This window comes from Oncorhynchus mykiss, chromosome 7, assembly GCF_013265735.2.
Source record: "Oncorhynchus mykiss isolate Arlee chromosome 7, USDA_OmykA_1.1, whole genome shotgun sequence".
NCBI classification, from domain to species: Eukaryota; Metazoa; Chordata; class Actinopteri; order Salmoniformes; family Salmonidae; genus Oncorhynchus; species Oncorhynchus mykiss.
In genome coordinates, this window is record NC_048571.1 from 1,119,429 (window position 1) to 1,147,056 (window position 27,628).

The following is a 27,628-nucleotide window of genomic DNA, read 5'->3' on the forward strand; positions in this document are numbered from 1 at the left end:
ATATTGTACTGTATTAATCCTATATCTCTACTGTACTGTATTAATCCTATATCTCTACTGTACTGTATTAATCCTATATCTCTACTGTTGACAGTGAGGTCATATTGTACTGTATTACTCCTATATCTCTACTGTTGACAGTGAGGTCATATTGTACTGTATTACTCCTATATCTCTACTGCACTGTATTAATCCTATATCTCTACTGTTGACAGTGAGGTAATATTGTACTGTATTAATCCTATATCTCTACTGTACTGTATTAATCCTATATCTCTACTGTTGACAGTGAGGTCATATTGTACTGTATTAGTCCTATATCTCTACTGTTGACAGTGAGGTAATATTGTACTGTATTAATCCTATATCTCTACTGTTGACAGTGAGGTCATATTGTACTGTATTAATCCTATGTCTCTACTGTACTGTATTAATCCTATATCTACTGTACTGTATTAATCCTATATCTCTACTGTTGACAGTGAGGTCATATTGTACTGTATTAATCCTATGTCTCTACTGTACTGTATTAATCCTATATCTACTGTACTGTATTAATCCTATGTCTCTACTGTACTGTATTAATCCTATATCTACTGTACTGTATTAATCCTATATCTCTACTGTTGACAGTGAGGTCATATTGTACTGTATTAATCCTATGTCTCTACTGTACTGTATTAATCCTATATCTACTGTACTGTATTAATCCTATGTCTCTACTGTACTGTATTAATCCTATATCTACTGTACTGTATTAATCCTATATCTCTACTGTTGACAGTGAGGTCATATTGTACTGTATTAATCCTATATCTCTACTGTTTCTGATGGATGTATTGTAATGCTGTTTTAGAGATACATGCTGATAGAAATGTGAAAATGACAAACTCACTTCTTGGGACTCAATCACCACACAAAACACACAAGGCAGCCTCTTTTTAGTGGAAACATTTATTAGAAAAATCAGATCATGGTTTGCTTGATATTCCCTCTGTAATATGTGATCATTTGACTGTATGTGTACAGATGTAGGATCTTCATTTGAGCCAGTTTGCTACAGTATGAAATGAACCCTGCATCAACAGGAAATGTGAAAATGTTACGTGGATTTTAATGAATTTACATTTTTGTCGGGGTTGATAGATGGAAATCAAGTCTGAAATTTCAAAGTGGAAATTAGAAACTTCAGAAGCCTTTTAAAACCTCAAATACACTACAAGTTGTATATTTCCTGCATTGCAGGAAAGTTGTCCTGCAACACGGTGATCAAATTAAGATCCTGCATCTGTATTTACAGTGATGTTTTAAAGAGTATATATATTTTTATCCCTGATGTTACGATTCTCTTTCAATCAGAGAGGAATAGAAATTCACCCACAAAGCGTGTGTATATATATGCGTGTTTGTGTGCGTGCGTGTCTATAGTTTCTGTGTGTTATTAATAGATCAGAAAGGTGTGCTTTGTTCAAGACCCTCGACATGTGATTGGAGCAATCATTTAGAGACGGACAAGACACACAGCGGGTCTTGTTGTTGTTGTTTTGTCGTGGTCAGAACAATGTCCTAGTCCCACTGCTACTGCTCTGCATTGTGTCTGTAATACACTGAGATTTCCTGTCCTGGGCTGTGACTCCTCAGGCAGTTACATGTACAGGGTCTATGTTCACACTTCCCATATAGTCAGATGATTGTCAGAAAGCCTTGGCAGGACACTGGGTGTGTCTGGACGCTGTAACCCCTCCTCCACCAGTGTAGATAAGTAGTGCACTATCCCCTATGGGCCCTGGTCTAAAGTAGTGCACTATCCCCTATGGGCCCTGGTCTAAAGTAGTGCACTATCCCCTATGGGCCCTGGTCTAAAGTAGTGCACTATCCCCTATGGGCCCCTGGTCTAAAGTAGTGCACTATCCCCTATGGGCCCCTGGTCTAAAGTAGTGCACTATCCCCTATGGGCCCCTGGTCTAAAGTAGTGCACTATCCCCTATGGGCCCCTGGTCTAAAGTAGTGCACTATCCCCTATGGGCCCCTGGTCTAAAGTAGTGCACTATCCCCTATGGGCCCCTGGTCTAAAGTAGTGCACTATCCCCTATGGGCCCTGGTCTAAAGTAGTGCACTATCCCCTATGGGGCCCTGGTCTAAAGTCGTGCACTATCCCCTATGGGCCCTGGTCTAAAGTAGTGCACTATCCCCTATGGGCCCTGGTCTAAAGTAGTGCACTATCCCCTATGGGCCCTGGTCTAAAGTAGTGCACTATCCCCTATGGGCCCCTGGTCTAAAGTAGTGCACTATCCCCTATGGGCCCCTGGTCTAAAGTAGTGCACTATATAGAGAATAGGGTGCCATTTGGGTTTCAACCTTGATTGTTGTGTAAAAAGTAGTAGCCTCAATCCTCAGAGTGTGTTTGGTCACTTCGTGCTCTTCTTTTAGTGTGTTGGGTCATGGACTAGATCACATTCACTGATTCCTTCATTAGTGCTCTTGTTCATTGTTCTTGTTCTTTCAGCTGACTCCTGGTCTGGAAAGATAAGTGAAATCCCTCCAGAGTAGAATGCGATCGGTACACCATGCTATAAAAGGGTGAAAGGCCGTAGGTAACCATGCTATAACAGGGTGAAAGGTCATAGATAACCATGCTATAACAGGTGAAAGGTCAAAGTTCATAGGTAACAGGTCACTGTTTTGATGTTGTACGATTAGTATAAGTTAGAGGAACGTTGACAGGCTAGTGTGTGTGTGTGTGTGTGTGTGTGTGTGTGTGTGTGGCTCTAAGCTGAACCGGCTAGATCACTGTCTCATCGTCTCCATTTCAACGCGACAGTGCAAGTTGTCTCACACAGTTGTCTCGATCTTCTCAATAATCTCCACCATAGACTTGGACGGAGAGAGCAGAGAACACTCATCTTGATTCCACATACTTAGTGGACTAGACTCTCCATCACTACTTAACTCTTCATCCTCCTCCTCCACTTCCTCCTCGTCTTCCTCCTCTTCCTCAGAACCCTCGTCACATGACTCCATGTAATGGCCGCCCAGCGCATTTATCCCAGAATCCTCAGAGCTGGACGGGGAGGAGCAGTGGTCTATTTTGGGGGTGGTGACCTTGTCCCCCAGGGCACTGGGCTTGGTGCCCTGGGGGTGTGGTCTGGGCTGGGGGTGTGGGTGGTGTCTGGGGGTCCGTTGGGGGTGGGGTTTGGACCAGGGGTGAGGGGGATGTGATTGAGGCGGGCTGGGCATGGTCGAAGGTTGAGGTCTCTGGACATAGCACATCTTCCCATTGATGCGTTTCACCATGTAGTCGTCCACAAAGAGGTCTGAGATGATGCAGAACTTTGGCGACTCCAGGCAGGGCGGGGCTTGGAAGGCGGGGGCGGTCATGAGGAAGCGTTCGGCCAATGAGACTGTCAGGTCCATGGTATGGGGGTGGTCTGTGGGCGTGGCAGGCACTGGGGTGCTGGGGAGGCGGCACACGTTGGTCATCGGCTGGTACACATATTTACCTAGAGAAGGGAGAGGAGAGGAGAGGAGAGGAGAGGAGAGGAGAGGAGAGGAGAGGAGAGGAGAGGAGAGGAGAGGGAGAGAGAGAGAGAGAGAGAGAGAGAGAGAGAGAGAGAGAGAGAGAGAGAGAGAGAGAGAGAGAGAGAGAGAGAGAGAGAGAGAGAGAGAGAGAGAGAGAGAGAGAGAGAGAGAGAGAGAGAGAGAGAGAGAGAGAGAGAGAGAGAGAGAGAGAGAGGTACAGAGACAGGGTTACTTTATGTAACAAATACAGAACTGAAATAAGTGGGTATTCAATCACAAAGATAAAGGCATTACAAGGGAAGCAGTAAGAATGACAAGCCAGATACTCATATACAGCAGTATGAGGACACCCCTTCAAATGATACTCATATACAGCAGTATGTGGACGCCCCCTCAAATGATACTCATATACAGCAGTATGTGGACACCCCTTCAAATGATACTCATATACAGCAGTATGTGGACACCCCTTCAAATGATACTCATATACAGCAGTATGAGGACACCCCTTCAAATTATACTCATATACAGCAGTATGTGGACGCCCCTTCTAATGATACTCATATACAGCAGTATGAGGACACCCCTTCAAATTATACTCATATACAGCAGTATGTGGACGCCCCTTCAAATGATACTCATATACAGCAGTATGTGGACACCCCTTCAAATGATACTCATATACAGCAGTATGAGGACACCCCTTCAAATTATACTCATATACAGCAGTATGTGGACGCCCCTTCAAATGATACTCATATACAGCAGTATGTGGACACCCCTTCAAATGATACTCATTTACAGCAGTATGTGGACACCCCTTCAAATGATACTCATATACAGCAGTATGTGGACGCCCCTTCAAATGAGTGGATTCCACTATTTCAGCCACACCCGTTGCTGACAGATGTATCAAATCGAGCACACAGCCATGCAATCTCCATAGACAAACATTGGCAGTAGAATGGCCTTACTGAAGAGCTGAGTGACTTTCAACGTGGCACCGTCATAGGATGCCACCTTTCCAACAAGTCAGTTTGTAAAATTTCTGCCCTGCTAGAGCTGCCCCCGGTCAACTGTGAGTGCTGTTATTGTGAAAACATCTAGGAGCAACAACGGCTCAGCCGCGAGAGTGGTAGGCCACACAAGCTGAAGCGCGCAGCGCATAAAAATGGTCTGTCCTCGGTTGCAACACTCACTACCGACTTCCAAACTGCCTCTGGAAGCAAAGTCAGCACAATAACTGTTTGTCGGGAGCTTCATGAAATGGGTTTCCATGGTCGAGCAGCCGCACACAAGCCTAACGATCACCATGTGCAATGCTAAGTGTTGGCTGCAGTGGTGTAAAGCTCGCCGCTATTGGACTCTGGATCAGTGGAAACGCGTTCTCTGGACTGATAAATCACGCTTCACCATCTGGAAGCCCGACGGACTAATCTGGGTTTGGCAGATGCAAGGAGAACGCTACCTGCCCCAATGCATAGTGCCAACTGTAAAGTTTGGTGGAGGAGGTCTGGGGCTGTTGTTCATGGTTCGGGCTACGCCTCTTAGTTCCAGTGAAGGGAAATCTTAATCCATTTTAGAATACGGCTGTAAAATATAAAAATGTGGAAAAAGTGAAGGGGTCTGAATACTTTCAGAATCTCTCTCTCCCTCATTCTTTCCATCCTACTGTGTGTTACCGTGGGAATCTCCAGTATAACACGTTCTCCTCTCTTCCCTCCCTCATCTGCTCCCCTCCCTAACTCCCTCCCTCCCTCTCCCCTCCCTCTCTCCTTCCTCCCTCTCCCCTCTCTCTCTCCTTCCTCCTCTCCTCCACTGAGAACTGGAGCATCACAAACACACAAGAGGATGAGATTCTACAAGAGGATGAGATTCTACAGGAGGAGGTGATTCTACAGTAGGTGATTCTACAGGAGGATATTCTATAAGATGAGGAGTTCCACAGGAGGCGGAGATTCTACAGGAGCAGGATATTCTAGAGGAGGAGGAGATTCTACAGGAGCAGGATATTCTAGAGGAGGAGGAGATTCTACAGGAGCAGGATATTCTAGAGGGGGAGGAGATTCTACAGGAGCAGGATATTCTAGAGGAGGAGGAGATTCTACAGGAGCAGGATATTCTAGAGGAGGAGGAGATTCTACAGGAGCAGGATGTTCTAGAGGAGGAGGAGATTCTACAGGAGCAGGATATTCTAGAGGAGGAGGAGATTCTACAGGAGCAGGATATTCTAGAGGAGGAGGAGATTCTACAAGAGGAGGGGATAAAAGAGGGTAGAAAATATAGACTCTATCCCATATATCAAAGTCACTGTGATGTAGTTGGTACAGAAATGAAATGAAACGTGGGTACAGAGAACAGACAGGGGAAGTGGTCAAGGTTCCAACATGACATCAGATCAAGGTTCCAACATGACATCAGATCAAGGTTACAACATGATATCAGATCAAGGTTCCAACATGACATCAAATCAAGGTTCCAACATGACATCAGATCAAGGTTACAACATGACATCAGATCAAGGTTCCAACATGACATCAAATCAAGGTTCCAACATGACATCAGATCAAGGTTCCAACATGACATCAGATCAAGGTTCCAACATGACATCAAATCAAGGTTACAACATGACATCAGATCAAGGTTACAACATGACATCAGATCAAGGTTACAACATGACATCAGATCAAGGTTACAACATGACATCAGATCAAGGTTACAACATGACATCAGATCAAGGTTCCAACATGACATCAGATCAAGGTTCCAACATGACATCAGATCAAGGTTCCAACATGACATCAGATCAAGGTTACAACATGACATCAGATCAAGGTTCCAACATGACATCAGATCAAGGTTACAACATGACATCAGATCAAGGTTACAACATGACATCAGATCAAGGTTCCAACATGACATCAGATCAAGGTTACAACATGACATCAGATCAAGGTTACAACATGACATCAGATCAAGGTTCCAACATGACATCAGATCAAGGTTCCAACATGACATCAGATCAAGGTTCCAACATGACATCAGATCAAGGTTCCAACATGACATCAGATCAAGGTTCCAACATGACATCAGATCAAGGTTCCAACATGACATCAGATCAAGGTTACAACATGACATCAGATCAAGGTTACAACATGACATCAGATCAAGGTTACAACATGACATCAGATCAAGGTTACAACAGGACATAAGGACTCTTTTTCTCTCAGTATTTTCTTTAGTGAAGTGGCCCTCCTGGAGAGCTGTGCCTGTTTCAAGATGTATGTCCTTAAGAGAGATCAGACTAGAAAAGAGAGGAGGGGAGGAGAGGGGCAGTGGGTAAGATTCTGCCTTCTAAAGATGTAAGGAAAAGAACATTAGAGAGCTTTAGCTTTTAGTCTCTGTAGCTAGAGAGAGAGAGACAGACACACAGAGAGAGATACACAGAGAGAGAGACAGAGCTTTTAGTCTCTGTAGCTAGAGAGAGAGAGAGACAGAGAGAGAGAGAGAGAGAGAGACACAGAGAGAGAGAGAGAGAGAGAGAGAGAGAGACACAGAGAGAGAGAGAGAGAGAGAGAGAGAGACACAGAGCTTTTGTCTTTTAGTCTCTGTAGCTAGAGAGATACAGAGGTTTGTCCTTTAGTCTCTGTAGCTAGAGAGAGACAGATGTTTGTCCTTTAGTCTCTGTAGCTAGAGAGATACAGAGGTTTGTCCTTTAGTCTCTGTAGCTAGAGAGAGACAGAGGTTTGTCCTTTAGTCTCTGTAGCTAGAGAGAGACAGAGGTTTGTCCTTTAGTCTCTGTAGCTAGAGAGAGACAGAGACAGAGGTTTGTCCTTTAGTCTCTGTAGCTAGAGAGAGACAGAGACTTGTCCTTTACTCTCTGTAGCTAGAGAGAGAGACAGAGGTTTGTATTTTAGTCTCTGTAGCTAGAGAGAGAGACAGAGGTTTGTCCTTTAGTCTGTAGCTAGAGAGAGACAGAGACTTGTCCTTTAGTCTCTGTAGCTAGAGAGAGACAGAGACGTGTCCTTTAGTCTCTGTAGCTAGAGAGAGAGACAGAGGTTTGTCCTTTAGTCTCTGTAGCTAGAGAGAGACAGAGACTTGTCCTTTAGTCTCTGTAGCTAGAGAGAGAGACAGAGACAGAGGTTTGTCCTTTAGTCTCTGTAGCTAGAGAGAGACAGAGACTTGTCCTTTAGTCTCTGTAGCTAGTGCCTGGTGGAGGGAATGCAGTTCATCCCTGCATCATCATGGTGAAGGGAGAGTGATTTTGATTCCACTTGGAGAGATCGATAGAGCGAGCTTTGTAGTTACTGTATCTTAGTAGTTACAGTATCATTGTAGTTACAGTATCTTAGTAGTTACAGTATCTTAGTAGTTACAGTATCATTGTAGTTACAGTATCTTAGTAGTTACTGTATCATTGTAGTTACAGTATCTTAGTAGTTACTGTATCATTGTAGTTACAGTATCATTGTAGTTACTGTATCTTAGTAGTTACAGTATCTTAGTAGTTACAGTATCATTGTAGTTACAGTATCTTAGTAGTTACTGTATCATTGTAGTTACAGTATCTTAGTAGTTACTGTATCTTAGTAGTTACTGTATCTTAGTAGTTACTGTATCTTAGTAGTTACAGTATCATTGTAGTTACAGTATCTTAGTAGTTACTGTATCTTAGTAGTTACAGTATCTTAGTAGTTACTGTATCTTAGTAGTTACAGTATCATTGTAGTTACAGTATCTTAGTAGTTACTGTATCTTAGTAGTTACAGTATCATTGTAGTTACAGTATCTTAGTAGTTACTGTATCTTAGTAGTTACAATATCTTAGTAGTTACTGTATCTTAGTAGTTACTGTATCTTAGTAGTTACAGTATCATTGTAGTTACAGTATCTTAGTAGTTACAGTATCTTAGTAGTTACAGTATCTTAGTAGTTACTGTATCTTAGTAGTTACAGTATCTTAGTAGTTACTGTATCATTGTAGTTACAGTATCTTAGTAGTTACTGTATCATTGTAGTTACAGTATCTTAGTAGTTACAGTATCTTAGTAGTTACAGTATCTTAGTAGTTACAGTATCTTAGTAGTTACTGTATCTTAGTAGTTACAGTATCTTAGTAGTTACAGTATCTTAGTAGTTACAGTATCTTAGTAGTTACTGTATCATTGTAGTTACAGTATCTTAGTAGTTACAGTATCTTAGTAGTTACAGTATCTTAGTAGTTACAGTATCTTAGTAGTTACAGTATCTTAGTAGTTACTGTATTTTTGCAATATTAAATTGCTATCAGTTAGCATGTGGAACGTTCAGGGCCTCCACTAGTGAACCTTTGGACTGTAGTTGTAAATGTCATCATTCTGAAGGAGACCTGGTGTAAGACAGACATTGTTACTCACTGTCCCACAGGCTACAGAGAGGTAATCATGCTGTCACTGTTCCACAGGCTACAGAGAGGTAATCATGCTGTCACTGTTCCACAGGTTACAGAGAGGTAATCATGATGTCACTGTCCCACAGGCTACAGAGAGGTAATCATGCTGTCACTGTCCCACAGGCTACAGAGAGGTAATCATGCTGTCACTGTCCCACAGGTTACAGAGAGGTAATCATGCTGTCACTGTCCCACAGGTTACAGAGAGGTAATCATGCTGTCACTGTTCCACAGGCTACAGAGAGGTAATCATGATGTCACTGTCCCACAGGTTACAGAGAGGTAATCATGCTGTCACTGTTCCACAGGCTACAGAGAGGTAATCATGCTGTCACTGTCCCACAGGCTACAGAGAGGTAATCATGCTGTCACTGTTCCACAGGCTACAGAGAGGTAATCATGCTGTCACTGTTCCACAGGCTACAGAGAGGTAATCATGCTGTCACTGTCCCACAGGCTACAGAGAGGTAATCATGCTGTCACTGTTCCACAGGCTACAGAGAGGTAATCATGCTGTCACTGTCCCACAGGCTACAGAGAGGTAATCATGCTGTCACTGTCCCACAGGCTACAGAGAGGTAATCATGCTGTCACTGTTCCACAGGCTACAGAGAGGTAATCATACAGGACTGTTTTACAAAGTTATTGAAAGCAGTAAATCAATGTACAGTGCATTGAAAAGGTATTCAGACCCCTTGACTTTTTCCACTTTGTTACATTAGTCTTATTCTACAATTGTTTACATTTTTTCCTCATGAATCTACACACAACCGATTTTTTGTGAGCAAATGAAATAGCTTATTTACATAGATATTCAGACCCTAAATTGAGCTCAGGTGCATCCTGTTTCCACTGATCATCCTTGAGTTGTTTCTACAACTTGATTGGAGTCCCCCTGTGGTAAATTACAAATTGATTGGACATGACTTGGAAAGACACACACCTGTCTATACAAGGTCCCACAGTTGGCAGTGCATGTCAGAGCAAAAACCAGGCCATGATGTCAAAGGAATTGTCCGTAGAGCTCAGAGACAGGATTGTGTCGAGGCACAGATCTGGGGGTACCAACATTTTTTGCAGCATTGAAGGTCCCCAAGAACAACTTGACCTCTATCATTCTCAAATGGAAGAGGTTTGGAACCACCAAGACTCTTCCTGGATCTGGCCTCTCAGTCAAACTGAGCAAATGGGGGAGAAGGGCCAATGGTCACTCTGACAGAGCTCCAGAGTTCCTCTGTGGAGATGGGAGAACGTTCCAGAAGGACAACCATCTCTGCAGCAGCACTCCAACAGTCCTTTATGGCAGAGTGGCCAGACAGAAGCCACTCCTCAGTAAAAAGGCACATGACAGCCCGCTTGGAGTTTGCCAAAGCACCTTAAAGGCCTCTCAGACCATGAGAAACAACACTCCCCATCTAACCTGACAGAGCTTGAGAGGATCCGGAGAGAAGAATGGGAGAAACTCCCCGAATACAGCTGTGCCAAGCTTGTAGGATCATACCCAAGAAGACTCGAGGCTGTAATCACTGCCAAAGGTTCTTCAACAAAGTACTGAGTAAACGGTCTGAATGCTTATGTAAATTGGAATATATTTTCTTAACACATTTGCTTAAAATGTCTTTAAAAACGATTTAATCCATTCTAGAATAAGGCTGTAACGTAACAAAATGTGTAAAAAGTCAAAGGGTCTGAATACTTTCCGAAGGCCCTGTACATCAATGACTTGGCCACTATTCTAGATAAATCCTCAGCCCCTGGTGTTAGTCTCCACAATTCAGAGGTTAAATGCCTGCTCTACCCAGATGCCCCGTGCCTGCTGTCACCCACAGCACATGGCCCACAGCAGAGCCTGGACCTGTCAGACCTGGACCCTGGTAGTAAATACCCACACACTACAATAACTCAGGTTTATAAAAGAAGCTCAACTGGAGACCTAAATTAGGCAGTAAATGAACAGAGAGAAAGCAAGCAGGGTTTTCTACACCATTAAAACACAAATACAAATGAATAAACCTAGACAAATGTGGCTAAAACTAATTGAGCAGATAATCTCCATGTGTAGTTCCCACCATGAAGCATGGAGGAGGAGGTGTGATGGTGTGGGGGGTGCTTTGCTGGTGACACTGTCAGTGATTTATTTAGAATTTAAGGCACACTTAACCAGCATGGCTACCACCGCATTCTGCAGGATACGCCATCCCATCTGGTTTGCTCTTAGTGGGAATATCATTTGTTTTTCAATAGGACAATGACCCAACACACCTCCAGGCTGTGTAAGGGCTATTTGACTAAGAAGGAGAGTGATGGAGTGCTGCATCAGATGACCTGGCCTCCACAATCACTCGAACTCAACCCAATTGAGATGGTTTGGGATGAGTTGGACTGCAGAGTGAAGGAAAAGCAGTGCTCATTCAAGCCTGTTGGAAAAGCATTCCAGGTGAAGCTGGTTGAGAGAATGCCAAGTGCGTGCAAAGCTGTCATTAAGCCAAAGGGGTGGCTACTTTGAAGAATCTAAAATATATTTAGATTTGTTTAACACTTTTTTGGTTACTACATGATTCCATATGTGTTATTTCATAGTTTTGATGTCTTCGATATTATTCTACAATGTAGAAAATGGTAAAAAGAAAAATAAGAAAAACCCTTGAATGAGTCGGTGTGTCCAACCTTTTGACTGGTGCTGTACATTGTTACGTCATGCCAATAAAACAATTTGAATTGAAAAGAAATTGAGCGAGAGAGCTCATGTCTGTCAGCACGACTGCCCACCATGTTGTCCCCAGTCCACCTGGCCGTGCTGCTGCTCCAGTTTCAACTGTTCTGCCTGTGGTTATTATTATTTGACCATGCTGGTCATCTATGAACATTTGAACATCTTGGCCATGTTCTGTTATAATCTCCACCCGGCACAGCCAGAAGAGGACTGGCCACCCCACATAGCCTGTTTCCTCTCTAGGTTTCTTCCTAGGTTCCTCTCTAGGTTTCTTCCTAGGTTTTGGCCTTTCTAGGGAGTTTTTCCACCGTGCTTCTACACCTGCATTGCTTGCTGTTTAGGGTTTTAGGCTGGGTTTCTGTGCAGCACTTTGAGATATCAGCTGATGTACGAAGGGCTATATAAATACATTTGATTTGATTTTGATTACTGTACCAGTACCTCATGCACAGTCACACTCACTGCCCACATGTTAACATTATGTGTGAGAGCAGCACACGACTGGCTGACTGGCTGGCTGATTGGCTGACTGGCTGATTGGCTGACTGGCTGATTGGCTGGCTGATTGGCTGGATGACTGGCTGGCTAATTGGCTGGCTGACAGATTGGCTGACTGACTAGCAGCACAGTGATTACAATCACACCCACCCTTCTCTAGACTGATCTATTGTCAAAAATAAATATTAATTAACTGTATATTGTGGAAGGTTGTTAATGTACTGTATATTGTGGATCTGTGTGGAAGGTTGTTATTATACTGTATATTGTGGATGTGTGTGGAAGGTTGATAATGTACTGTATAGTGTGGAAGGTTGTTAATGTACTGGATATTGTGGAAGGTTGTTAATGTACTGGATAGTGTGGAAGGTTGTTAATGTACTGGATAGTGTGGAAGGTTGTTAATGTACTGGATATTGTTAATGTACTGGATAGTGTGTGGAAGGTTGTTAATGTACTGTATATTGTGGAAGGTTGTTAATGTACTGGATATTGTTAATGTACTGGATAGTGTGGAAGGTTGTTAATGTACTGTATATTGTGGAAGGTTGTTAATGTACTGGATATTGTTAATGTACTGGATAGTGTGTGGAAGGTTGTTAATGTACTGTATATTGTGGAAGGTTGTTAATGTACTGGATATTGTGTGGAAGATTGTTAATGTACTGGATATCGTTAATGTACTGGATAGTGTGGAAGGTTGTTAATGTACTGTATATTGTGGAAGGTTGTTAATGTACTGTATATTGTGGAAGGTTGTTAATGTACTGTATATTGTGGAAGGTTGTTAATGTACTGGATATTGTGGAAGGTTGTTAATGTACTGGATATTGTGGAAGATTGTTAATGTACTGTATATTGTGGAAGGTTGTTAATGTACTGGATATTGTGGAAGGTTGTTAATGTACTGGATATTGTGGATGTGTGTGGAAGGTTGAAGACTGGCTTTTCGCTTCACTTTGCAAATGTCCTCTTCTGGGCTGAATGTGCTGCGACGTTTCAGGGTTGCTGCTGTGTGTGTGTGTGTGTGTGTGTGTGTGTGTGTGTGTGTGTGTGTGTGTGTTTCAGGGCTGTAGAGGAGCTGTAAGATAGATGAAAGGCTAAAACACTAGTTTACCAGGATCACCATCAGAGTCAGTCACACACAGAGAGACATGGAAGGCAGGAAGGAAGGAAGGCAGCATTCCAGGGTCTTAGCCTCTCAATTCATATAAGTTGAGATGGGATGTAAAGGTTGGATATGAAGTTTGTGTTTCAGCACTATAGGAAGACTCATAGCCTGCTAAAGAAGCATTTTAGATGGTTCACTGAAGACTTCCTGAGGCTGTTTCAGTGTTGTTAGCTTAGCTACACTTTAGCCTTCAAAAGGGGTTTTAACCCACATAAAGGGGTGCAGGGCTAGCGATGTAATACATGCTATAACATCCTAATGTCATACTAAAGACACTACATACAGAGACAGTTCCCCTAAACAGGGAGTTTCCTGGTCGTCAACCTCCCTCCCACCTGATTGGATGTTATGTCATGAATAATGAATTCACAGAGATGCTGTGAAGAGATGCATCATGGGGACTGGTGGTATTTAGAGACATTTACAGATGATTAGGCTGAGCTCTCAAGCACAGCTGGGAATCTACCTCTGCTAATCACACGCACACGCCAATAAACTTTGATTCAACACATACATACGCACTCTCGAATGAGAGATGACATACATTATTGGCTCTGGCAGCGACATTAAACAGATAAGTCCCAGTAATATGCAGATCTGGTGACATGACTAACACCACTAGCTGTGACTGATTGTCCCTTTCTAACACCACTAGCTGTGACTGATTGTCCTGTTCCATCTAACACCACTAGCTGTGACTGATTGTCCTGTTCCATCTAACACCACTAGCTGTGACTGATTGTCTCTTTCTAGCTAACACCACTAGCTGTGACTGATTGTCCCTTTCTAACACCACTAGCTGTGACTGATTGTCCCTTTCTAACACCACTAGCTGTGACTGATTGTCCCTTTCTAACACCACTAGCTGTGACTGATTGTCTCTTTCTATCTAACACCACTAGCTGTGACTGATTGTCCCTTTCTAACACCACTAGCTGTGACTGATTGTCCCTTTCTAACACCACTAGCTGGGACTGATTGTCCCTTTCTAACACCACTAGCTGGGACTGATTGTCCCTTTCTAACACCACTAGCTGTGACTGATTGTCCCTTTCTAACACCACTAGCTGTGACTGATTGTCTCTTTCTATCTAACACCACTAGCTGTGACTGATTGTCCCTTTCTAACACCACTAGCTGTGACTGATTGTCCCTTTCTAACACCACTAGCTGGGACTGATTGTCCCTTTCTAACACCACTAGCTGGGACTGATTGTCCCTTTCTAACACCACTAGCTGTGACAGATTGTCCTTCACCAATGGTCCCTTTCCATCTCAGCAACAGTCATGAACATTTCACAACATATTAAGTTGTGGAGGAAACACCTCTGGAGCGCATGTAGAGACAGAACGTATTTTTATGTCATATTGTAGAGTACAAACAGTCCGAAATACTTACAATACTGTCAGAATTGTGGCATCATACAGGTTTCATAAAACTACAGTTGTGTAGTGACTGTTTTCAGGATGAAAAACATTTCAGCTACTCGTGTAAAATGAGGCCACTGGTTTTGAAGAGGGGTAGAAAACCTGTTTTCAGAATGAAACATTTCAGCCACTCTAATGTAAAATGAGGCCACAGTTTTTTTTTGCATTTTTTATAAAAAATTCACAAAAACCACGAGTGACAAATCCATTCCTATTTTCAGCCCTATTTTCACTTCCTGTCCCTCTGAGTAATCACAGAGGAGAACGTGCATAGTACCAGTCCAACCCAGCCTCCAGGGACTAATAAGGAAACAGACATACACTGCATTAATATATTTCTATTTGATCATACAGGGTGTAGCTCTCAGGGTGTAGCTCTCAGGTTATAGTTCTCAGGGTGTAGTTCTCAGGTTATAGTTCTCAGGGTGTAGCTCTCAGGGTGTAGCTCTCAGGTTATAGTTCTCAGGGTGTAGCTCTCAGGGTGTAGCTCTCAGGTTATAGTTCTCAGGGTGTAGCTCTCAGGGTGTATCTCTCAGGGTGTAGTTCTCAGGGTGTAGCTCTCAGGGTGTAGTTCTCAGGGTGTAGCTCTCAGGTTATAGTTCTCAGGGTGTAGCTCTCAGGGTGTAGCTCTCAGGTTATAGTTCTCAGGGTGTAGCTCTCAGGGTGTAGCTCTCAGGTTATAGTTCTCAGGGTGTAGCTCTCAGGTTATAGTTCTCAGGGTGGTTCTCTCAGGTTGTAGTTCTCAGGGTGTATCTCTCGGGTTATAGTTCTCAGGGTGTATCTCTCAGGTTATAGTTCTCAGGGTGTATCTCTCAGGGTGTAGCTCTCAGGGTGTAGCTCTCAGGTTGTAGTTCTCAGGGTGTAGCTCTCAGGGTGTAGCTCTCAGGGTGTAGCTCTCAGGTTATAGTTCTCAGGGTGTAGCTCTCAGGGTGTATCTCTCAGGTTATAGTTCTCAGGGTGTATCTCTCAGGTTATAGTTCTCAGGGTGTAGCTCTCAGGGTGTAGTTCTCAGGTTATAGTTCTCAGGGTGTATCTCTCAGGTTATAGTTCTCAGGGTGTATCTCTCAGGTTATAGTTCTCAGGGTGTAGCTCTCAGGTTATAGTTCTCAGGGTGTATCTCTCAGGTTATAGTTCTCAGGGTGTAGCTCTCAGGTTATAGTTCTCAGGGTGTATCTCTCAGGTTATAGTTCTCAGGGTGTAGCTCTCAGGTTATAGTTCTTAGGGTGTAGCTCTCAGGTTATAGTTCTCAGGGTGTATCTCTCAGGTTATAGTTCTCAGGGTGTAGCTCTCAGGTTATAGTTCTCAGGGTGTAGCTCTCAGGTTATAGTTCTCAGGGTGTAGCTCTCAGGTTATAGTTCTTAGGGTGTAGCTCTCAGGTTATAGTTCTCAGGGTGTAGCTCTCAGGTTATAGTTCTTAGGGTGTAGCTCTCAGGTTGTAGTTCTCAGGGTGTATCTCTCAGGTTATAGTTCTCAGGGTGTAGCTCTCAGGTTGTAGTTCTCAGGGTGTATCTCTCAGGTTATAGTTCTCAGGGTGTAGCTCTCAGGTTATAGTTCTCAGGGTGTAGCTCTCAGGTTATAGTTCTTAGGGTGTAGCTCTCAGGTTATAGTTCTCAGGGTGTAGCTCTCAGGTTATAGTTCTCAGGGTGTAGCTCTCAGGTTGTAGTTCTCAGGGTGTATCTCTCAGGTTATAGTTCTCATGGTGTATCTCTCAGGTTATAGTTCTTAGGGTGTAGCTCTCAGGTTATAGTTCTCAGGGTGTATCTCTCAGGTTATAGTTCTCAGGGTGTATCTCTCAGGTTATAGTTCTTAGGGTGTAGCTCTCAGGTTATAGTTCTCAGGGTGTAGCTCTCAGGTTATAGTTCTCAGGGTGTAGCTCTCAGGTTATAGTTCTCAGGGTGTATCTCTCAGGTTGTAGCTCTCAGGGTGTATCTCTCAGGTTATAGTTCTCAGGTTGTAGTTCTCAGGGTGTATCTCTCAGGTTATAGTTCTCAGGGTGTAGCTCTCAGGGTGTATCTCTCAGGTTGTAGCTCTCAGGGTGTATCTCTCAGGTTATAGTTCTCAGGGTGTAGCTCTCAGGTTATAGTTCTCAGGGTGTAGCTCTCAGGTTATAGTTCTCAGGGTGTATCTCTCAGGTTATAGTTCTCAGGGTGTAGCTCTCAGGTTATAGTTCTCAGGGTGTAGCTCTCAGGTTATAGTTCTCAGGGTGTATCTCTCAGGTTATAGTTCTCAGGGTGTAGCTCTCAGGTTGTAGTTCTCAGGGTGTATCTCTCAGGTTATAGTTTTTAGGGTGTAGCTCTCAGGTTATAGTTCTTAGGGTGTAGCTCTCAGGTTATAGTTCTTAGGGTGTAGCTCTCAGGTTATAGTTCTCAGGGTGTATCTCTCAGGTTGTAGCTCTCAGGTTATAGCTCTCAGGGTGTAGCTCTCAGGGTGTAGCTCTCAGGTTATAGTTCTCAGGGTGTATCTCTCAGGTTGTAGCTCTCAGGTTATAGTTCTCAGGGTGTAGCTCTCGGGGTGTAGCTCTCGGGGTGAGTTTCAGGTTGAAACTCTCAGGTTGGGTTCAAGCCCACCTCTGAAGTGGTGTCAACCATTTCCCCCATCCCTAGCGAACACAGCTGATTAAACTAACTGCATTCTGAACTGAAGATCATGATTAGGTGATTATTGGAGTCAGGTGTGTTAGCTGGGGCAAAAGTGTGACACCAATCAGGCCCTGGAGGACTGGAGTTGCCCATCCCTGTCCTAGGTTCTCTGGGTAATTCCCTTGGTAATCCCTTGGTTCTGGGTCAGTGTGGACAGAGCAGTCTCTCTGTCTGTTCAATAATTCATACTTCCTACACTAGCAGTCAGGTAGCTCCTCTCAAGACAGAGCATCTAGAACGGCTGTTAAAACAGTGTCTACCAGGACTAGACTACATACAGTATCTACCAGGACTAGACTACAGTATCTACCAGGACTAGACTACATACAGTATCTACCAGGACTAGACTACATACAGTATCTACCAGGACTAGACTACATACAGTATCTACCAGGACTAGACTACACACAGTATCTACCAGGACTAGACTACACACAGTATCTACCAGGACTAGACTATATACAGTATCTACCAGGACTAGACTACATACAGTATCTACCAGGACTAGACTACATACAGTATCTACCAGGACTAGACTACAGTACAGTATCTACCAGGACTAGACTACATACAGTATCTACCAGGACTAGACTACATACAGTATCTACCAGGACTAGACTACATACAGTATCTACCAGGACTAGACTACATACAGTATCTACCAGGACTAGACTACACACAGTATCTACCAGGACCAGACTACACGCAGTATCTACCAGGACTAGACTACACACAGTATCTACCAGGACTAGACTACACACAGTATCTACCAGGACTAGACTACATACAGTATCTACCAGGACTAGACTACATGCAGTATCTACCAGGACTAGACTACATACAGTATCTACCAGGACTAGACTACATACAGTATAGTATCTACCAGGACTAGACTGCATACAGTATCTACCAGGACTAGACTACACACAGTATCTACCAGAACTAGACTACACGCAGTATCTACCAGGACTAGACTATATACAGTACAGTATCTACCAGGACTAGACTACACGCAGTGTCTACCAGGACTAGACTACATACAGTATCTACCAGGACTAGACTATATACAGTATCTACCAGGACTAGACTATATACAGTATCTACCAGGACTAGACTATATACAGTATCTACCAGGACTAGACTATATACAGTATCTACCAGGACTAGACTACATACAGTATCTACCAGGACTAGACTACATACAGTATCTACCAGGACTAGACTATATACAGTATCTACCAGGACTAGACTACACACAGTATCTACCAGGACTAGACTACATACAGTATCTACCAGGACTAGACTACATACAGTATCTACCAGGACTAGACTACAGTATCTACCAGGACCAGACTACAGTACAGATATATATATACATATATATAGAGGATGACAGTTACATGTAGAGTAAAGGATGACAGCTACATGTAGAGGATGACAGCTACATGTAGAGGATGACAGCTACATGTAGAGTAGAGGATGACAGGTACATGTAGAGTAGAGGATGACAGGTACATGTAGAGGATGACAGGTACATGTAGAGGATGACAGGTACATGTAGAGTAGAGGATGACAGGTACATGTAGAGTAGAGGATGACAGGTACATGTAGAGTAAAGGATGACAGGTACATGTAGAGTAGAGGATGACAAGTACATGTAGAGGATGACAGGTACATGTAGAGGATGACAGGTACATGTAGAGTAGAGGATGACAGGTACATGTAGAGGATGACAGGTACATGTAGAGGATGACAGGTACATGTAGAGTAGAGGATGACAGGTACATGTAGAGTAGAGGATGACAGGTACATGTAGAGTAAAGGATGACAGGTACATGTAGAGTAGAGGATGACAAGTACATGTAGAGGATGACAGGTACATGTAGAGGATGACAGGTACATGTAGAGTAGAGGATGACAGCCACATGTAGAGGATGACAGCCACATGTAGAGGATGACAGGTACATGTAGAGGACGACAGGTACATGTAGAGGATGACAGCCACATGTAGAGGATGACAGGTACATGCAGAGGATGACAGCTACATGTAGAGGATGACAGGTACATGTAGAGGATGACAGCCACATGTAGAGGATGACAGGTACATGTAGAGGATGACAGGTACATGTAGAGGATGACAGGTACATGTAGAGGATGACAGCCACATGTAGAGGATGACAGGTACATGCAGAGGATGACAGGTACATGTAGAGGATGACAGGTACATGTAGAGGATGACAGGTACATGTAGAGGATGACAGCCACATGTAGAGGATGACAGGTACATGTAGAGGATGACAGGTACATGTAGAGGATGACAGGTACATGTAGAGGATGACAGGTACCCCCACTCCACACACATTATTATTATTATTCGACCATGCTGGTCATCTATGAACATTTGAACATCTTGGCCATGCTCTGTTATAATCCCCACCCGGCACAGCCAGAAGAGGACTGGCCACCCCTCATAGCCTGGTTCCGCTCTAGGTTTCTTCCTAGGTTTTGGCCATTCTAGGGAGTTTTTCCTAGCCACCGTGCTTCTACACCTGCATTGCTTGCTGTTTGGGGTTTTAGGCTGGGTTTCTGTACAGCACTTTGAGATATCAGCTGATGTACGAAGGGCTATATAAATACATTTGATTTGATTTGATTTGACATACACTCCCCTCCACTTTTGACCAGAGTCATATGGGATGACGACATACAGAGACTGTGGTTTTAAGCCTGTAGATGCAAGCAGGAAGTAGTACATTTCCTGCTCCCCCAGAGGACATCATGTCTCTTCCTGTTTATTATCACATTACTTCTCAGACTGTTAATTCATAATTTATTATTCATGACCTCTATTAACTATAACCCTGTCTAATTTACACTTCCTGTTTATTATTCATGACCTACATTAACTATAACCCCTGTCTAATGTACACTTCCTGTTTATTATTAATGACCTATATTAACTATAACCCCTGTCTAATTTACACATCCTGTTTATTATTCATGACCTATATTAACTATAACCCCTGTAATGTACACTTCCTGTTTATTATTAATGACCTATATTAACTATAACCCCTGTAATGTACACTTCCTGTTTATTATTAATGACCTACAGTGCCTTGCAAAAGTATTCGGCCCCCTTGAACTTTGCGACCTTTTGCCACATTTCAGGCTTCAAACATAAAGATATAAAACTGTATTTTTTTGTGAAGAATCAACAACAAGTGGGACACAATCATGAAGTGGAACGACATTTATTGGATATTTCAAACTTTTTTAACAAATCAAAAACTGAAAAATTGGGTGTGCAAAATGATTCAGCCCCTTTACTTTCAGTGCAGCAAACTCTCTCCAGAAGTTCAGTGAGGATCTCTGAATGATCCAATGTTGACCTAAATGACTAATGATGATAACTACAATCCACCTGTGTGTAATCAAGTCTCCGTATAAATGCACCTGCACTGTGATAGTCTCAGAGGTCCGTTAAAAGCGCAGAGAGCATCATGAAGAACAAGGAACACACCAGGCAGGTCCGAGATACTGTTGTGAAGAAGTTTAAAGCCGGATTTGGATACAAAAAGATTTCCCAAGCTTTAAACATCCCAAGGAGCACTGTGCAAGCAATAATATTGAAATGGAAGGAGTATCAGACCACTGCAAATCTACCAAGACCTGGCCGTCCCTCTAAACTTTCAGCTCATACAAGGAGAAGACTGATCAGAGATGCAGCCAAGAGGCCCATGATCACTCTGGATGAACTGCAGAGATCTACAGCTGAGGTGGGAGACTCTGTCCATAGGACAACAATCAGTCGTATATTGCACAAATCTGGCCTTTATGGAAGAGTGGCAAGAAGAAAGCCATTTCTTAAAGATATCCATAAAAAGTGTCGTTTAAAGTTTGCCACAAGCCACCTGGGAGACACACCAAACATGTGGAAGAAGGTGCTCTGGTCAGATGAAACCAAAATTGAACTTTTTGGCAACAATGCAAAACGTTGTGTTTGGCGTAAAAGCAACACAGCTCATCACCCTGAACACACCATCCCCACTGTCAAACATGGTGGTGGCAGCATCATGGTTTGGGCCTGCTTTTCTTCAGCAGGGACAGGGAAGATGGTTAAAATTGATGGGAAGATGGATGGAGCCAAATACAGGACCATTCTGGAAGAAAACCTGATGGAGTCTGCAAAAGACCTGAGACTGGGACGGAGATTTGTCTTCCAACAAGACAATGATCCAAAACATAAAGCAAAATCTACAATGGAATGGTTCAAAAATAAACATATCCAGGTGTTAGAATGGCCAAGTCAAAGTCCAGACCTGAATCCAATCGAGAATCTGTGGAAAGAACTGAAAACTGCTGTTCACAAATGCTCTCCATCCAACCTCACTGAGCTCGAGCTGTTTTGCAAGGAGGAATGGGAAAAAATGTCAGTCTCTCGATGTGCAAAACTGATAGAGACATACCCCAAGCGACTTACAGCTGTAATCGCAGCAAAAGGTTGCGCTACAAAGTATTAACTTAAGGGGGCTGAATAATTTTGCACGCCCAATTTTTCAGTTTTTGATTTGTTAAAAAAGTTTGAAATATCCAATAAATGTCGTTCCACTTCATGATTGTGTCCCACTTGTTGTTGATTCTTCACAAAAAAATACAGTTTTATATCTTTGTTTGAAGCCTGAAATGTGGCAAAAGGTCGCAAAGTTCAAGGGGGCCGAATACTTTCGCAAGGCACTGTATATTAACTATAACCCCTGTCTAATGTACACTTCCTGTGTATTATTCACTATTTATTATTCATGACCTATATTAACTATAACCCCTGTAATGTACACTTCCTGTTTATTATTAATGACCTATATTAACTATAACCCCTGTAATGTACACTTCCTGTTTATTATTAATGACCTATATTAACTATAACCCCTGTAATGTACACTTCCTGTTTATTATTCATGACCTATATTAACTATAACCCCTGTAATGTACACTTCCTGTTTATTATTAATGACCTATATTAACTATAAACCCTGTCTAATGTACACTTCCTGTTTATTATTAATGACCTATATTAACTATAACCCCTGTAATGTACACTTCCTGTTTATTATTAATGACCTATATTAACTATAACCCCTGTCTAATTTACACTTCCTGTTTATTATTCATTACCTATATTAACTATAACCCCTGTCTAATGTACACTTCCTGTTTATTATTAAGGACCTATATTAACTATAACCCCTGTCTAATGTACACTTCCTGTTTATTATTCATGACCTATATTAACTATAACCCCTGTAATGTACACTTCCTGTTTATTATTCATGACCTATATTAACTATAACCCCTGTCTAATGTACACTTCCTGTTTATTATTAAGGACCTATATTAACTATAACCCCTGTCTAATGTACACTTCCTGTTTATTATTCATGACCTATATTAACTATAAACCCTGTCTAATGTACACTTCCTGTTTATTATTCATGACCTATATTAACTATAACCCCTGTCTAATTTACACTTCCTGTTTATTATTCATGACCTATATTAACTATAACCCCTGTCTAATGTACACTTCCTGTTTATTATTAAGGACCTATATTAACTATAACCCCTGTCTAATGTACACTTCCTGTTTATTATTCATGACCTATATTAACTATAACCCCTGTCTAATGTACACTTCATACTCTTCATATAATATTATGCATAACAACGGCGGCATCGGTGGGAGAACTATAGACACTTCATATAATATACACAGTGGAGGTGATGGAAACATGGCTGTAACAGCCTCAGCAATGTTTGTTTCCATATGAGGAGGAGGAGGAGGAGAGAGAGAGAGAGAGCTGTTGCCATACCTCCATCCCCCCAGTGGGATACCTCTGTTAATGCTGCCAGCAGGGTCTGAATCATCTAGGATGGGAGGAGAGAGAGGTTGGGTGTGGGGGGGATCACAAATGGCAACGGGCCAGATGGTTTGATAGGGCTTGACGGACCAGAGAGGTCAAGTGGCAGCTGAACTATAACCTCTGAGGCTGACCGCTCTCTGCCTGTTCTCTCAGTGATCAGTCAGCCCAGAGTCAGTCAGCCCAGAGTCAGTCAGCCCAGAGATGGTCAGCCCAGAGACGGTCAGCCCAGAGACGGTCAGCCCAGAGACGGTCAGCCCAGAGACGGTCAGCCCAGAGACGGTCAGCCCAGAGACGGTCAGCCCAGAGACGGTCAGCCCAGAGACGGTCAGCCCAGAGACGGTCAGCACACAGACAGTCAGCACACAGACAGTCAGCCCAGAGACAGCTGTGTGTTGGTGTTCTGTGTATAACATTAGTGTGTTCAGGCTATAAAATACAGTCTGACTATGAGGTACTTTTTGAAATGCCTTCGTCTGCCACTTCAGCTTGACACAATAACAATGTTGTTTTGGGGTCCGGCCCGGAGACACAGGACTGCTTGACTTTACCCATCACAATAACAATGTTGTTTTGGGGTCCGGCCCGGAGACACAGGACTGCTTGACTTTACCCATCACAATAACAATGTTGTTTTGGGGTCCGGCCCGGAGACACAGGACTGCTTGACTTTACCCATCACAATAACAATGTTGTTTTGGGGTCCGGCCCGGAGACACAGGACTGCTTGACTTTACCCATCACAATAACAATGTTGTTTTGGGGTCCGGCCCGGAGACACAGGACTGCTTGACTTTACCCATCACAATAACAATGTTGTTTTGGGGTCCGGCCCGGAGACACAGGACTGCTTGACTTTACCCATCACAATAACAATGTTGTTTTGGGGTCCGGCCCGGAGACACAGGACTGCTTGACTTTACCCATCACAATAACAATGTTGTTTTGGGGTCCGGCCCGGAGACACAGGACTGCTTGACTTTACCCATCACAATAACAATGTTGTTTTGGGGTCCGGCCCGGAGACACAGGACTGCTTGACTTTACCCATCACAATAACAATGTTGTTTTGGGGTCCGGCCCGGAGACACAGGACTGCTTGACTTTACCCATCACAATAACAATGTTGTTTTGGGGTCCGGCCCGGAGACACAGGACTGCTTGACTTTACCCATCACAATAACAATGTTGTTTTGGGGTCCGGCACGGAGACACAGGACTGCTTGACTTTACCCATCACAATAACAATGTTGTTTTGGGGTCCGGCACGGAGACACAGGACTGCTTGACTTTACCCATCACAATGACAATGTTGTTTTGGGGTCCGGCCCGGAGACACAGGACTGCATGACTTTACCCATCACAATAACAATGTTGTTTTGGGGTCCGGCCCGGAGACACAGGACTGCATGACTTTACCCATCACAATAACAATGTAGCAAACGGAGAATGGAGGAGCATTACAGAGGATGTAGGCTGACAGACACGCAGCTACCAGTTACTGAACAGTACTGTGAAGTCAAGAGTCGGGACAGATGACTGTGTTACTGATACAGAAAAGGAAACTGACTGACAACACATTTCACAGGCGTTTCTAGGGTCTCACTACTCCAAAACGTACAAACATATGGACAAAGACGCACGGGCACACACACACACACACACACACACACACACACACACACACGTCAAACCCTTGGTCCCTGGTTAACCACAGGGCTTTATGGTCCCTGGTTCACTACAGGGCTTTATGGACCCTGGTTAAAACACTCCCTCTTCCTCCCTTCCCTTTTCCTCCTCCCTCCCTCCTCTCCCTCCTTAGTTGACTGAGGAAAACTAAACTCTCTCTGGGACTCAGTCTCCATGCTCCTCTAATGGGTGCTAGTCTAGACAGATACAGTTCCAGACACTCCTTAGAAAGTGTAATATTTACTCCAAACACTTTGCTGCAGAAGGTACAGTAGACGCTTGATAAAGTGCAGTGTGTCTGATGATTAGGTTTAGTGGGGATGTTGGGCACACACACACACACACACACTCTCTCTATATCCCTCAGCATTGGCTTGGTCTTCTATCACCTGTTTTCACCACGTGTAACCTGGTCAGACAGTGAGGAAGTGAGCCTGCCCTCTACTGGTGGCTGAGTGTAACTTGGTGTTGTGGTGTTGTAATACATTATTAACGATAATGATACCTTCATCATATACCAGCTGTTGTAGTGCAGAGAAACCAGATAATACCTTCATCAATGTCTGGTGTAGTGCAGAGAAACAAGATAATACCTTCATCAATGTCTGTTGTAGTGCAGAGAAACAAGATAATACCTTCATCAATGTCTGTTGTAGTGCAGAGAAACCAGATAATACCTTCATCATAACCCAGCTGTTGTGGTGCAGAGAAACCAGATAATACCTTCATCAATGTCTGTTGTAGTGCAGAGAAACCAGATAATACCTTCATCAATGTCTGGTGTAGTGCAGAGAAACAAGATAATACCTTCATCAATGTCTGTTGTAGTGCAGAGAAACAAGATAATACCTTCATCAATGTCTGTTGTAGTGCAGAGAAACCAGATAATACCTTCATCATAACCCAGCTGTTGTGGTGCAGAGAAACCAGATAATACCTTCATCAATGTCTGTTGTAGTGCAGAGAAACCAGATAATACCTTCATCAATGTCTGGTGTAGTGCAGAGAAACAAGATAATACCTTCATCAATGTCTTTTGTAGTGCAGAGAAACCAGATAATACCTTCATCAATGTCTGTTGTAGTGCAGAGAAACCCGATAATACCTTCATCATATACCAGCTGGTGTAGTGCAGAGAAACCAGATAAAACCTTCATCAATGTCTGTTGTAGTGCAGAGAAACCAGATAATACCTTCATCAATGTCTGTTGTAGTGCAGAGAAACCAGATAATACCTTCATCAATGTCTGTTGTAGTGCAGAGAAACCAGATAATACCTTCATCAATGTCTGTTGTAGTGCAGAGAAACCAGATAATACCTTCATCAATGTCTGTTGTAGTGCAGAGAAACCAGATAATACCTTCATCAATGTCTGTTGTAGTGCAGAGAAACCAGATAATACCTTCATCAATGTCTGTTGTAGTGCAGAGAAACCAGATAATACCTTAATCAATGTCTGTTGTAGTGCAGAGAAACCAGATAATACCTTCATCAATGTCTGTTGTAGTGCAGAGAAACCAGATAATACCTTCATCAATGTCTGTTGTAGTGCAGAGAAACCAGATAATACCTTCATCAATGTCTGTTGTAGTGCAGAGAAACCAGATAATACCTTCATCAATGTCTGTTGTAGTGCAGAGAAACAAGATAATACCTTCATCATATACCAGCTGTTGTAGTGCAGATAAACCAGATAATACCTTCATCAATGTCTGTTGTGGTGCAGAGAAACAAGCTAATACCTTCATCATATACCAGCTGTTGTAGTGCAGAGAAACCAGATAATACCTTCATCAATGTCTGTTGTAGTGCAGAGAAACCAGATAATACCTTCATCAATGTCTGTTGTAGTGCAGAGAAACCAGATAATACCTTCATCAATGTCTGTTGTAGTGCAGAGAAACAAGCGTGTTGCCTAAAAACATATTTTGGTGTAAGGAGAGCCAACTGTAGTTCATAACATCAAGGTCCAGACAATGATCCTCAATACTCTAGTCTGGCAGTCCTGTCTGAATTCTTGGAGACTTGGTCATGAGATTCCTATAGATTGTAAGACAGTGTAGTCTATTTAGTCATCTCAGTAGCCAACTGCTGAGGCTGAGCTGCAAGACAGACATGGTCTGTTGATGAATAAGAGGTTGAATGAATTCACTGTCTTTAACATCATTCATTCTCTCTCTATCAGCAGCTTCCAGCTGTGAGGGTGACAGTCCATGAATGGTACACTGGTGGAGGTTCATCATACTGTGTGTGTGTGTCCATGTCTGTCCGTCCGTCCGTCCGTCCGTCTGTCTGTCTGTACCACTGAGCCAACATTGAATAACTAGGAACAATATTCTAGCCTGTTACTGGTTTTATCAGCTGAATTTAGGCTCTGTATTTAGATATGTACTCTATCACATCAGAATGTCTGTGTTGACTTGTCCCATCCAGCTAAGAGGATGTATGTCTGGTTTCCAACAAGCCAACAAAAACGGAGGAGGGCTATTCTGCCCTACCAAGCAAAAAGGCAGTAATTGCTCATTTGGTTGAAAATGAGTTAGTCATTTTTGCTAGAATTAAAGACATGCGTAATCATGTGGACAAGTATCCTGTCTCTATTATAATTGTGTTCAGGATAA

General features: G+C 43.0%; 1 protein-coding gene across 1 annotated transcript in view; it reads right to left on the bottom strand.

The window, feature by feature from the left end:
• Nucleotides 1–2,397: 2,397 nt before the first annotated feature.
• Nucleotides 2,398–27,628, bottom strand: part of LOC118936672 (UPF0524 protein C3orf70 homolog A-like) — a 26,176-nt gene continuing 945 nt past the window's right edge. Inside the window, exon 2 of the mRNA XM_036981982.1 lies at nucleotides 2,398–3,500. Coding sequence (XP_036837877.1) covers nucleotides 2,833–3,500 — 668 coding nt within the window. The 3' untranslated portion in view covers nucleotides 2,398–2,832. The remainder of the gene's footprint in view (nucleotides 3,501–27,628) is intronic.